The 15,123-nt window shown below is 41.0% G+C and overlaps 1 protein-coding gene across 1 annotated transcript in view; it reads right to left on the reverse strand.

Annotated features, from left to right (window-relative positions):
- Positions 1–15,123, reverse strand: part of plch2a (phospholipase C, eta 2a) — a 390,371-nt gene that overhangs the window by 59,260 nt on the left and 315,988 nt on the right. Inside the window, exon 6 of the mRNA XM_078170322.1 lies at positions 1,478–1,648. Within this exon, the coding sequence (XP_078026448.1) occupies positions 1,478–1,648 (171 nt within the window). The remainder of the gene's footprint in view (positions 1–1,477; positions 1,649–15,123) is intronic.

Genomic DNA, 15,123 nt, shown 5'->3' on the forward strand with positions numbered 1-15,123 from the left:
AGAGCTTAACGCTGACTTTAATTAGAGAAAAATATGACCCACCTGAGCAGAGCTGATGATATCTTATCCAAACAGAGCCTTCTGCTTTTAAAGTGATTGTTTCTACACATGAAAACAGCCTGCCAAAATGCAAATTAGCTACAGGAGCACACACACCGAGTGTTTAAAGAAAAACTAGCTGTTACACTCATTTGCCATTTTTTTCCTTTTCAGGCATTAGTGTGGAGAAACCCTTTAAAACCCTTTAAAACTGAGTCTCAAGTGCTGTGATGGTACTAATGCTTATGTCCCTGTAGGGCCCTGACTGTCTTTATTTCCCAACATTAAGTACCACTTCAGGGACCCAATGGCTATGCAATTAAGCTTTTGACCTCCCACCTTACAGAAACTAAAAGCAAGGAGCCTTATGGGTATTTAGTCAACAAAACTATGAGAGAGCAGAAATAGCACACACTTCTGCCAATGTTTCTGAAGCAGCCCATGAAGAGCTATTAAATTTGATTGGTTCAGTATTCAGAGAGAACCTGTTTGAGGCCTTGAGCAATAAATGGCCACTTATTGGCCACTACCACACTAGTCAACTGCGATGATGGCAACAGAAATATCTATTCATGGGAGAATAATGTCTGCTTTTTCCTAAAGGAAGTTAACTGTTTCGTGGTTTAAATGTAAATTACGTGAGAAAATGTGTTACTGACATAAGCACATAAGCACATACAGTGAGCAGCAGCAGCGACCCACCATCCGACACCTGCACACCCTGAGGACGGAAACAGAGGGCATGGTGGGAACGGCGCACCTGCTGTAGCAAGTGAATGAGCTGTCTGCAGTCATTTTACTAGCAGACTTCACTACAGGCTGATTAGGTGTTGAGACAGGTGACTAGCTCTACGTTACAAAACCAGCCGGAAATTTGACCAGCTGAGTGTCAGATGACACCATCAGCTGGCTTGAGTCGAGCTAACACCAGCCAGTTCACACCACTGCAACTTTTCTCTGCAACGTTCTAAAACGCCTTTGTCTCTTCGGAAATCATTGGTCTGAGATTGATTTCACATTTACATAAGGGAAAAAAAAAGTCACGGTAACACTGAAGTTCCTCCCAGTTAACACATCCAACTGCTAGAAGAGATGTTGGCATGGTTTCTGCAAACAATACTGTGATTAAAGTGTAGCTAGGTTTAGACACAAACACCAGTTGGTCATGGTCAGGAAATACCCGGTTTTGAGGGCACAATCCCAGCAGGAAATGCAACAATGTCAAAAATTTACCACTTTTCGTGGCACTATCCCCAGTGTAAAAGCAACAACTGGTCGCTGTAACACATCCACATTGGTGGCTAAAACGCCACTGGAAACACAGCAACAAGTTGCTGCATCACAACTGGTTTTGTTGTTTGTTGGTCTTGTGGTCTGCAGCTTGGCAGGCCTCTTACGTAGGTGACATGAAAAGCTAAAATGCAAATACAGTGTGTACCTTTTGCTCAGTCTCCAGGAAGCGGGCCAGGTCATCTGTGTCAAGGTGGTCTTTGTGGTTGCTGTAGGTGAGCATAAGGAGGTACAGGTCCCTACGTGTCGACATCATCTTGTAGAAGGAGCAGAACTCCTCAAAGCCCAGTGTCCCCTGGTTATCATCTGTGTCTGCCTCCTACACACACCAGGAACAAGGAGTTTTAGTTTGGTTGTTTTTTTTTCAACATATTCATCACATTTCATCGGTGTGTGTGTTAAAAACTGAGTAGTAGGTGACACCTTGACTCGACCACCAGTGTGGGAATGTGTGTGTGAGACTAGAAAGACTAGAAAAGCAAGAAAGGCGCCATACAAATACAGATCCATTTACCATTTAACATTCAACTTTTCCTCCAGACATAAACAGTATGTAATCTATGTCTGTGACAATTATCTTAAGTCTGGTCTTACTCAGAAAAACAAACATTGTACTGCAGTTGCAGATAACAAAAACACTAGACATATTAGTTATGTTTTACATCCATAACTTAGCTGACAAAACCTTTGAGCTAATTAGTTTTCAAGACCAAGTACAGAATTTAAAAGTCAGCAAACAAGTTAAAATACACCTAAATTTAATATAAAAGAAAAGCAACAGAAAATTGGCTACAGACTGAAAGAGTGTCTGGCCTTCATTCAGACATGTTCTGAATGCTTACAAAAAAATAAAATATTATTGTAATATACAATTATTCAGCTGGAACATAACATGGGTAACAAGATCTGAAAAGAATGCAAGCCATATAGGTCATTTTTGAAGACTAAAACACAAACATCAGCATTTTATTCCACAAACTGAATCTCTCCAAACCACACCCCCAATGTCATCAAGATCCAAAATAAATCATGTAAGATTACATCGGTCGCAGCGCCCAATGGCTCACCAGGTAGAGAAGGCATCCCATGCACAAAGGCTTAGTCCTTGCTACAGCGGCCATAGGTTTGATTCCAACCTGCGGGCCTTTGCTGCATGGTATCCCCTCCCTCTCCAAACAAATCAAGGCAATAATGCCAAAAACCAAATAATCTTAAGGATTACATTGACCCTACCTTACATTTGGTGAGAAGTGGCGCACAACACTGCTCAACTGTCACTGTTAGTTTCTCATGGACACTGATATCATTTTCAGGGGCCAGCGCCCACACTGTGTAAATAGCAAATCTACAAATTTGCACCCTTCTGTGCACCCATAGTTGTGTAGATTTTAAAATGAGATGTGGTCAGGCACATTATTGCTATTTTGAGGTAGCAGAAATCAACTGTTTCATTGACCACCAAAAACCTGATCTACACACAGAATGATGCAGTATTTTCCTGCTATTTAACAGGTACATTATTCAGACAATAAGATGGGCAGGTTCATAACACAGGTACGTTCTGCTTGTTACACACAGGGATGTGCTGATGGGCTACAGCTGGATGAAATAATATATCACAGTGCACATACATGTAGGAGGAGCAGCATAATGTCATTGATTATTTCAGAAGCTAAATGTTTCATTCTGTTTCCTCTGTCAAGTTTATAACTAGTTTAGCTGCCTAAATGTTGCACGATATTTGCAGCAGTGGCATTATTGTTCTTATTGGATTACTCTCGGCAGAAAACCGCTCGCTTCTCCAATTTGCAGAATCCGCCAAGTAAATAGCAGTGTGCCAGGTGAAGGTACACGTGACTTTAAAAGGGAAGGGGATATCACACTCTAATTGGTCCCAGTGGGCCACCCTTTATCTGGTTGAATTTTTTTTGTGATGTTGGGTGTTTAATAAAAACTTGAAACATTCCTGTGCCACTTGTAGACCGTTCAGAATGGACCTGCAACCCACTTTTGGAAATTTTGGATCATTTCAATAGGGCCCTGTGAGTCCTAATAAACTTTAATGTCCTGCTGTGTCCCAGGCTCCAGCAACACAGGTGTGGACATGAAAAGGGTATGCAGCAGTTTTTTGGCAATGAAAATATATACTTTTAAAATTATTTTAAAATTAAATTATATTTTAAACACCTCATTTCATCAACAACATAAAAATGTAATCAGTTTTTGTTTTATTCTGTTTTATCTTATTTACATCTCGTCACTTTAATGAAAAATAATGGTTGTTAATGAATATATTCTATCAAATTTTTCATTAACCACCATAACACTAGTCTGATTACATTTTAACTCATTATTATCTCTGTGTAGGTACTGTCCTAACTGCTTCCAGCTCATATCACATTGATCGTTTTGGATTTCTAGTTGTAACAAGCTGGAGAGATACTGAGGCAGCCTCCAAAAGGTTTGAACAAGCCTAACAAGAGCACTGCAGGGGTCACACCATGACCCGTGTAATCCTTGCCTTTAGTTGACTGAAGCAGTCTGTGACCGGCTCCATATGCCAAGCAGCACTGGAGGCAGCCGCTCACTATAGGGTGATGACGTCTGTGCTAGTTGGAGCTTGGCCTTTGAGCAGTTCAGTCGACTCTACACACTGGGCTTGGAACAGAGAGCGACACATAGATGCAAAATGACTGAGTTTCTACCTCCACAACAAATGAATGTTATCTGACAGGCTTTTTCGTATTTGACTTTTAGATGTCTAACTGTAGAAATAAATTCAGTGCAGTGTGGGAATACTTTAATAAAGAATAGAAGAACACTTTGCACATCTATTTCAAAACAGGTACCTAGGTAAGGGGGGGGGGGGTGGGGTATGAAGTTTCGGTACTAGACCTTCTTCATGTCTGGTGATGGTCTTCTACTGAAATGTGGCATTTAATTTATTTATTTATTTTCTCTCTAAGTTAGACAGTGTGCGGGAGTTTGTCTATAAATACTTTAAGACTTTCATATAAAAAAAAAAATCTGTCATGCTTTTGGAAGGAGATGTATCACAGAGTTCCCCTACCAATGAAGTGCTGCACTGGGTCCCCTGCTTGAAGATTTTCCCACAGCCTAAGAATTTCATTATAGAGATCAGGGTGTAAATACTGTATTAAATCCTAGAGGCTTCCCACCAGGTAAGAATAAAATGTACAGTACAGGCCAAAAGTTTGGACACACCTTCTCATTCAATGCGTTTTCTTTATTTTCATGACTATTTACATTGTAGATTCTCACTGAAGGCATCAAAACTATGAATGAACACATGTGGAGTTATGTACTTAACAAAAAAAGGTGAAATAACTGAAAACATGTTTTATATTCTAGTTTCTTCAAAATAGCCACCCTTTGCTCTGATTACTGCTTTGCACACTCTTGGCATTCTCTCGATGAGCTTCAAGAGGTAGTCACCTGAAATGGTTTCCACTTCACAGGTGTGCCTTATCAGGGTTAATTAGTGGAATTTCTTGCTTTATCAATGGGGTTGGGACCATCAGTTGTGTTGTGCAGAAGTCAGGTTAATACACAGCCGACAGCCCTATTGGACAACTGTTAAAATTCATATTATGGCAAGAACCAATCAGCTAACTAAAGAAAAACGAGTGGCCATCATTACTTTAAGAAATGAAGGTCAGTCAGTCCGGAAAATTGCAAAAACTTTAAATGTGTCCCCAAGTGGAGTCGCAAAAACCATCAAGCGCTACAACCAAACTGGCACACATGAGGACCGACCCAGGAAAGGAAGACCAAGAGTCACCTCTGCTTCTGAGGATAAGTTCATCCGAGTCACCAGCCTCAGAAATCGCAAGTTAACAGCAGCTCAGATCAGAGACCAGATGAATGCCACACAGAGTTCTAGCAGCAGACCCATCTCTAGAACAACTGTTAAGAGGAGACTGCGCCAATCAGGCCTTCATGGTCAAATAGCTGCTAGGAAACCACTGCTAAGGAGAGGCAACAAGCAGAAGAGATTTGTTTGGGCCAAGAAACACAAGGAATGGACATTAGACCAGTGGAAATCTGTGCTTTGGTCTGATGAGTCCAAATTTGAGATCTTTGGTTCCAACCGCCGTGTCTTTGTGAGACACAGAAAAGGTGAACGGATGGATTCCACATGCCTGGTTCCCACTGTGAAGCATGGAGGAGGAGGTGTGATGGTGTGGGGGTGTTTTGCTGGTGACACTGTTGGGGATTTATTCAAAATTGAAGGCATACTGAACCAGCATGGCTACCACAGCATCCTGCAGCGACATGCCATCCCATCCAGTTTGCATTTAGTTGGACGATCATTTATTTTTCAACAGGACAATGACCCCAAACACACCTCCAGGCTGTGTAAGGGCTATTTGACCAAGAAGGAGAGTGATGGAGTGCTGTGGCAGATGACCTGGCCTCCACAGTCACCGGACCTGAACCCAATCGAGATGGTTTGGGGTAAGCTGGACCGCAGAGTGAAGGCAAAGGGGCCAACAAGTGCTAAACACCTCTGGGAACTCCTTCAAGACTGTTGGAAAACCATTTCAGGTGACTACCTCTTGAAGCTCATGGAGAGAATGCCAAGAGTGTGCAAAGCAGTAATCAGAGCAAAGGGTGGCTATTTTGAAGAAACTAGAATATGAAACATGTTTTCAGTTATTTCACCTTTTTTTGTTAAGTACATAACTCCACATGTGTTCATTCATAGTTTTGATGCCTTCAGTGAGAATCTACAATGTAAATAGTCATGAAAATAAAGAAAACGCATTGAATGAGAAGGTGTGTCCAAACTTTTGGCCTGTACTGTATGTACCAGGGACTACTGGGGCACTTGAAAGTGAGTTGGTGGCCTGAAATGACTGAATGAACGGAAATGGAAGTGAAAACACAGAATTTCATAAAGATATAGATTAGGGATATCGGTTTCAGTCAATTTTGCCTAAACATACAGTATGACCAGAAATACAAGAGGTCTTTCTTAGTAGCCCGGCAGTTTAATAACACCGTTTCAGTGAAGGCACAGTGTTGCAGCAGTACATGTTAGGCACAGCTTAAACAGCAAACAGTAAGGATCAATGCTAAAGTGGGTTTGTGGCTCAAACTTGAGCTGCTTATTCACCGGGGTGACCTGGGATGAGACCACAAGAGTAGTTGTTACAAGCATTAATCGCCAAATGAGCAGCCCCGCTAGCTGACATTAACTCACACCAGACCACCAGTGGTGCGCAGTGCACGAAATTGAAGAGTAAGAAAATTAACCTTTAGACACGCCTAACTAGTCAAAAATATCCTCCGTGGTTAACCACTTAACAGTCAACTGCTGACATATGGATAAATAAATTACACTTCATGTGTACTGGTCACATCTGGACTATACCCGTTATAATTTGACTATTAGTACCAATAGCAATACACTGGATTAAATCAGTACATCTCTAGGAAGGAATCCACCATGGATTTATAGAGAGAACCGGATACAGTGTAGGAGGTAGGGACCTGTTCATTCCTGTGAAAGATGCCCAGTGGTGCATGAGGCCAAAAAAGTACAACTGTCATGTATAAAAGTACCAGTATAAGCCCCAACCACTGCTTCCGTACTCTGTGGCGCATAGAGCAGGTGCACTATATCCCTTTTCTACCAAATTATCTTTTGTTCTTGAACATGTTCTTTTCATGATTACTGGAACCTTGGTGTTATCTGGTGGTTCAGCCCCCATTTTCACCAGTTTTGAGCAGAACCATTGTAATTAAGGATGTGTCATTAACGGAGGGCATTGCACAATTAACAACAGAAGTAAAAAATAGTAGCAAAATTGTAGATAACACTGATTACCTGTGAACTTTTGCTCTGTTATTACAGCGTATGGACCAACTATTAATGAGACCACTGCACGCTCTTTGACCATTTGTCACATGACTTCTCCATTGTTGCCTTCTCCATCCCCTCTTTCCTACCTATAGAATATGACACGCCCTCTGTCACAGTTCACAAATCAGGCCAAGAAAAAACTGCTATTTTGGGTTCAAAATTAAGTGCAAGAACTGTAACAATTCCATATTGGTGGAAAAGGTGTACAAGAGACTTCCGCCAATATGGAATATGGGATAAAATGATTTAATTTTGCAGCCATCCTAAACTTTCCACGTTATCAGACTGAATACATCAAATCCTGAAACAGACACAGTGACACTCAAACATATGTATCTACAAAGTTGGAGGTGTCTCTTTAGCAATGTAAATTTATGGGAAGAAGTCTTTTGAGCCACACGGCACCACGTGACAGACATAGTTCCACTATTTGGCCACTACAGAAATTGGCTTCAAATCCCAGTGCACTTCCTGGGGGTCTGGAATCCACAGGTTTATAAAGTCTTGCATTGGCCTCCCTGCTCTGCTTGCTATAGATTTTTCCACAGTGCAAACTTCCTTCGCTGAGTATAAAGGCAGCTCCAGCACAGATGGAGGTTGTTGGAGAATGCACACGTCAATAGCTGTGACAGAGAAGAAGGCATGCAGTCCAGCGCAGACCATACTGAAGTCACAAGTCCCCTCCACTCACAGTGCAAAAGTACTGGTAACAGTCCTCTGACTTCAAAGTCAAAACTTCCTCTGTTAACACATTTAGCCTCCCAGCTGTCACCCGCATGTTCTGTGCCTGACACAGCCGATACACAGGAAGCCAAATGACTCAGAGACACTAGACAAACACTTCCTGTCACCAGACTCGGATGTTGGTTTTGTATACATGTCACCAAGTTGTGATTGACACACGAGTGACAGGCACAGATGCATGCAGACAGTATTAATCATATGAAAAAAGATACCAGACAGAGAATTCTGCTCTAAGCAGACAGCACTGTGTTGTGACAGTGATTCACATTCACTTTGCTGTTAACTTCTATATCTTTAAAAATCCGTGGTGACCAACACTGAGGTAAAACAAATTAAAACACATCAGCAGTTAACCTGCATCATGACTCATTCTCTAAAGTCAAGGAATTCTATTCAGAGGCACATCCTCTTATTCAGGACACATCTTAGCCCTAGGAGGATAACAAAGTAGCGGAAGTACAGCTGCAGAATGGAGTCTTATTGGACAGAAAACATCAATCTAGCCTTATTCATGTCCATTCATTATGCATGAACCCAGCCACTTAAGTTGTTAGCAGGCTTGTGCCCTCTATTTTAGCTCGACAGCTAATATGGATTAATTCATCACTTACAGTTGCAACCTTTTCTTCCTACAAAGCTTTCCCTCCACATCTGTGAGTCCCTGCTGTGATAAATCATTGAACAAAGCATCTGCTAGAGAAGGCCACATCTTTGATGTCATTTGCAACTCCAGTTACCACATCCAACCAACTTCTGTGACTCGTGCAACAAGATACTACTCTGTCAACACCAAACAAGGGAAGGTCTAGAGCATAATGCTCTCATGATTGGATCATATTATTTGCAATGTGCAATGATGCTGTAACACTGTAGTTAAAACAGTCAAATCCATAACTGTAAAATGGACGTGTCTCCACTTCCTCCCACCGTACAACAATGGAGCCAAGATATCCAGGATACACCTGCTGCCATCTTGCGCTGGTGACATCATTTGGAGCCAGAGTCTGCTCAGTGGCAATCTCTGTAGTATCGACTTCCTGCTGTATGACCAAACGCCAGCAGCGTCATTGATCGTGAGCACACTGATTGGCACACATGGCCGTCAATCATGATGTCACTCCCTTCGTGCTTCTCAAAGTCAAGGATGCTTCCTTGTATGTATACATATACACAAAGTGTGTGTATATATATATATATATATATATATATATATACACACACACACACACACACACATAGTGTGTATATATATATATATGTATACATACACACACACACACACACTCGGAGTCCACAGTGAGGAGGAAATCCAAAAAGACGGCAACACTCTTTCCCAGACATCATCACAGCTCATCTCCGCTGCATGCTGCAGTTGCCTGCTGGGCTGTTTACGGTGGCGTTGTGCTAGCCTACGTCACACATTTTGTTTACTCTGATCGGTTTGTGTGCACGCATGCACACACACACACACACACACACACACACACACACACACGCTTTTTGTGTCTGGGTTCCTACCCAAATCCAGAAACTGCATAGTGCCATTGCAAGTGAAACAGACGCTCTCAAGCAACGACGGAGGTGTCATCCAACCTATTGTGAGTTGATGTACCATCACAAGGATCTTGAATACATATTTTGAGGGCTCAAAAACTACATTGTCCAACACAGTCCTAAAACAACAACAACAACATATTCTTCCTTTCTGATTTGTCCCACAGTAAATGACATCAGATGGGCATGTACAGGCTACTGTATGTTTACTTGGCTTTCCATCACAAGAGAATGCCTGGAGGAGTTGCTCTGTGAAAAGCAGAGAAAATTAGGTTTGCTGTTGTTTTCATGTGGAAAATGTAGAGATGGACTTAATGTAGGAGGAAGAGCAAGGTACTTTAGGTTTACCTAATCACCACATGCTATATTATTCACAGAACACACTTTATCCTGCCAGCTGAGCTCACTTTCCTTTCAGATAGCTTATTTGGCTAAATTATCTAGTGTCACACACAGTGTCTGAAATCACTCGCTATGTAGTCCACTATTTAGTGATTTACCCATTTTTGTAGTGCTGTCTGAATGTAGAGTGGGGATTATTACACCCTATAGAGTGGACTCAAAGTATCCCACAACCGATGGTCAATCACAGAGCAATATATCCCATCATGCATTGCGCCAAAGGAACAAACAACTTTGCCATGTAATAAACTGTCAATTTAATGTGTAGTGGCTGGCCCCCAAAGAGATTAAAATAAATCGGGGGATTGATCTTCTTAAGTAATTAACAGTTACTGTACAGAGTAGGGCTAATAATGCTAGCTAATGTTAGCGAACTGGGTCACTACTAACTCTGATTTTTGCTGTAATGGTGTAATGCATAACATTATACATTCATTAGTTATGACTTCAACACAACAAAGGTTTAACAGAAAATGACATTAGTGCTGCTCTCTCTCCTCTTGTCTGTCTGCCAGTGTAACAATATTAATAGGCCTGTGTTTAATGTGAGGAGAGCAGTGCATCTCACAACACAACAGTACTTTGTCATGATATTATTAATTTGGAAAAATACGCTTGGTATAATTTTTTTTTTTGTTTTCAATCGCAAATATGCATGTCTGTATTTATTCCAGCTGACATTGATATGACATGTTCTAACTGTGTGACTGCAATGACATAATTAACGGTGCAGAAAAAAAATGACCTGACTAGTGTCCGAAAGTGTTTTTACATGTTGCAAATGAGGTCACTATATAGTCCTCTACATAGTGACTGAGCAAATGATTTCAAACTAAGCCATAGTTTAAAATGCAGAATGGTTAAAGGTTGGGTAGTGACAGCTAACAGTTTTGCTCTGCTTGTATTTATAAGTTTCTCCTGTGTTATTCTGAGTTAGTGTCTTAATGGAATAATTAAGGGTTCAGGCCTCCTGGTGTTCAAAGGAAAATAATAAAATCCTGTAAATGTGCCCAAGACAAAACAATTTCACATTACATAAGGACAACAGTACTAGAAAGATTTGTAAAAGATCAAAGCAAAAAAAAAAAAAAAACAGAACTTGAGGTGAGGTAACTGTCACAATAAGAGCATTTAAAGTCAGTGCAGGTTCCTCTCTCTGCAGGTTTTACCATTTTCATCCTTCACTCAGCACTCACATGAAGCATTCTGCTGACAGTCTCCTGACTGACTCATGTCTGATGCTTTATTCGGTTTTTGGTGGAAGCAAACTGATGACTGTTAGGGTTGACAGTAAATTTGAACTCTGGTGAACTCAGCCATTTCTTTAACTTTATTTTTTAGGTCTGACAGAATTAAATTTCATAGACTGAGATATGGACTCTTGTGCACACATTCTCTCATTTGGATTGTTGTGTTCATTTATTGTATATTACAGGTTCATCTGTTGTTACTCCAGGAGTTATTGGTAAGGATTTATTTATTCTTTCATTGTAGTTCATATGTTCAATGCATATAAGCGGTAAATGGTCATGGTCCTACCTTAATTTCTGTTTTCCACTTTTCTGTTTTCATATCATTTGTCTTTTGTTGTTCTATTTTCGTTGTTTCAATGCAGAGTATTCTTACAGGGTGGTAATACTTACTTCAACTGGAGTAAAGCATTTAAATACTTGTTCTCCTGCTCCAGGCCCTCTGGTCAGGGTGACAGACTCCACTCACATAACATACCTGCTGCTGTTAGAGAGCAGGTGAGGTAATAATGCACTGTTAAAATTCTCAAACGCAAGCCGAGCAGGAATGAAGGCCAAAAAAATAGTCACAAAGGAAACCATCTCATGGCGAGCGAATTTGCACAGTGAGTGCACATTCACACGCTCACAGATAGTGAACTTTTGCTGGGACAGCAGGCAGGAGCAGTTGTCATGCACTATGGCAGTATCAAAACCTTGTTCAAATAAAAGGAGAGCCTGAGCATATAAAGCTGGCAGTGCATGCATCGGCTCTCACAGTGGTGACTGTGTGCGCGTAACGGCCCACAGCTGACAGTGTGTCGCTGGTTGCAAAGCACGTTCAATATTATATTAGTTATTGAAAACTTAACTCACATGTATAGAAGCACACAGTGAAGCTCATGATGCTGCTGTACATATTGGCATTCCTCTGGGAAGCTGCTGGCAGGAGGACAGAGCTATGGTAGCGTGGACACAAATATCAGCTGACAGGTCCTCCCCTGCTGCGATATATGCGTCATTATATTTCTTTTTTAAAAAAGTAACTTTTTGACATCTAGAAAAATACAAATATTAAAAAAGTCAAGTCCTTTAAAGTCATTTGTCACAAGTCAGTCAAGTCTCAAGTCATGAATACCAAGTCAAAGTCAAGTAGAGTCTATAATCAGTGTTAGTAAAGCAAGTCTCAAGTTTTCTAATTTGTGACTCGAGTCCCCTGCCTCTGGTTAATAGTAATGCAGTCTAATATAGCACTCTACAATAAATGCTGCCTTTATAATGGTTAGAATGTTCACTTTAGAGATGCTGACTGTTGATGGTCATATGCCAACATGAACTTTGTGGTGATGCTGAATTGTTGTTGTGTTACACTGACAGGTTTTTCTGATATTTAAATCTGTCAGTATGAGAGCACTCTGCATTTCACAGAATTAAGAAGTTATTTATCCTTATTAATATGCAAACAAATGCAGCAATGTGCTCTGAAACGTGATCAGATTATTTAAGGTACTTGTACAGACTCATCAGTTACCGTCTTCAAACTGGGAAAGAGGTCCAGTCCACAGGTTCTCCCTCTTCACTGTACATAGGTTAAGCCAGAGGGGAAAAAATAAAAAATAAATAAAAACTAGCCGAGAGATTGCAAACGCACAAATCTTGATGAATGTCCACAGACACAAACCGGGTCAGATCTGTCCCCGGTGAGTTTACCCTGTATTACACCAGAGGCCATCTGTGTCCCAGCAGCACCATATGGGGGACTGTCAACAGGCTGCTGGACTTAGTGATGGCGAGCTGCTCTGTTGGACGAAGGCTGAACACGCCAAAAATGGCAGCATGCTAATCCCTCTGCTGAGGAAGAGAGTTAGTGGCTGAGCTGTGAGTTTGCCAACATCTGTAGCTGTAGCAATCAGTCCAAGTGTCTTTACTACTCATTCACAATCTGCCTGGAAGTAAGTACATACTGCAGTCTCAAGTGACCTGATTAGCCCATTTACTGTCCTAATGAGCTGGACAACACTGCGTACTGCACGTTGACCATACAGTTTGATGACATTTTCTCGACGTCTCATTTCTTATTAATGAGTACGTTTACATTGACAGTTTATTTTCCTTTTTATTTGGAATGAAAGTTCATTCCTATTAAAAGTGATCTTGTAAACACCTAATTCGGAATAAAAATGGCCAATGCAACTGAAAATTAATTCCGATGTAAGGGGCTGGAATATTACGTTTCTAATTCCGAATGAAAGAATCTCTCGCACTTGTATGCACTCATTCCTCTTTAAGTTAATTCCAGTCTTTCTGCGCATGCTCGTTTCCTTGCCCTTCTGGCGCAATGACGTATGTAGTGCGCGCGACAAGATGGCAGCTTCTAAAAACAAGAGATGGTCCCGAGCAGTCTTCTATTTCCCTTCTTCGACCTTCTACCTCTCTTCTCCTCCTCAACAGATGAAGCATTAGCAGAACAAGGTTGTTGCCGTACTGCTGCTTCAAGAATATAAGCAAAACAAGCCCGAAAAAGGCACTAAGAACGGTGTCGTCAAGCATCTTGTTATCTGGAATGAGGACTACAGTGTTTTCTTCCGGTAAACGTAAACACGTAACATCCGCCCCGCCCCCTAGCCAATCAGAAACCTTCCCTGCCCCAAACTTTGCGCGGACCCGAATAAAGGTGATTAAAAGGCGATTAAACTGATCTCCCGTGTAAACCCTAATTCAGAATGAATATTTCCCATGTAAACTACCTGGAAAAACTTTAATTCCGAATGATTTCATTCAGATTTATTTCATTCCGAATGAGAAGCCATCATGTAACTGCACCCAATGTCTAACACTTGTGAAGTCAAATACATCCTTAGTGAGTTAAGTGGATTGTACTGAGCAATTTTGTATAGAATAATCAAATCAACTTGTTCTTGTGTTGCTCTTAAGATCCAACTGACCAAACTCAGTACTTTTACATCACATTAGAGAAAATATATTAATTGTGTTAGTCTGACTAAAACTGGACATTTAAAATAAATGTAAACATGTTAGTCCGACTGCAATTGTACTAAATTGAATTTCTCAAAGTCTGACTAACACATCCAGATAATGCGATTGGGAGTCGAATTACTCCTGCATGTATACAGTCAAACTGACCTAGGTGCTCTTCACATGCGCCACAGTACCCGCCCCGGGCTTTGCCCCAGAAGTCAAATAGCATTAAATGTGTATCAGATATAACAACATGGTGAACTCCACATCCAGAGCTGTGCATTTTTGGACAGATGAGGAGACATCATTCATACTGTGTCAGCTATAGGAGTTAAATATATGAAATACATTGATGGGAGGCAAACACAGAATGGCGATTGTTTGGTCTGTCATGTAATAGGTCAATCAAGTGGATTCCCCTCTGGGACAAGGACAGTAGTCCAATTAAATGGCCCAGTCGCGCTATAAATGCAGCTCAATTTAACTGTGCATGTGAAAGTACTGACTGACATTTCAGTTTAGAAATGACTAAGAGCACATCCCCACTTAGCCTGTCCTATTTGTAAACAGGTCTTGTTGTCTCGGTTTCAACTCTTTGTCAAGACAACCCTCTGTATCTACAGAGATTTTACAAAACAATAACATGAGCTGCTCAGTGAGGGGTGGGGGCTGCATGACGGTAGTAAATAAGACCCCTATTAAGGCTGAAATACATGGGGCAAGGATGTGAAGCTTCACATAGGCAAACTATTGCCAAATGATAATGTAGATGGCTATGCAGAGTTTGGAAGGGTACAGGCTGTATTAAGTGGTACTGAAATAATTCACTGGGCGATTCTGACAACAGGATGCACTGATGTGATTTTTTTTTTTTTAATGTGAAATGTAATAACTAGGGTTGGACGCAACTCAGAATTAAGTCAGTGAAATCAGATCCAACCATTTAATACGAATAATTCGGCAAGGATGCATTTAATTTAATGTAGTAAACAAGCT

This window comes from Epinephelus lanceolatus, chromosome 8 (genome assembly GCF_041903045.1).
Source record: "Epinephelus lanceolatus isolate andai-2023 chromosome 8, ASM4190304v1, whole genome shotgun sequence".
In the NCBI taxonomy this organism is placed as follows: domain Eukaryota; kingdom Metazoa; phylum Chordata; class Actinopteri; order Perciformes; family Serranidae; genus Epinephelus; species Epinephelus lanceolatus.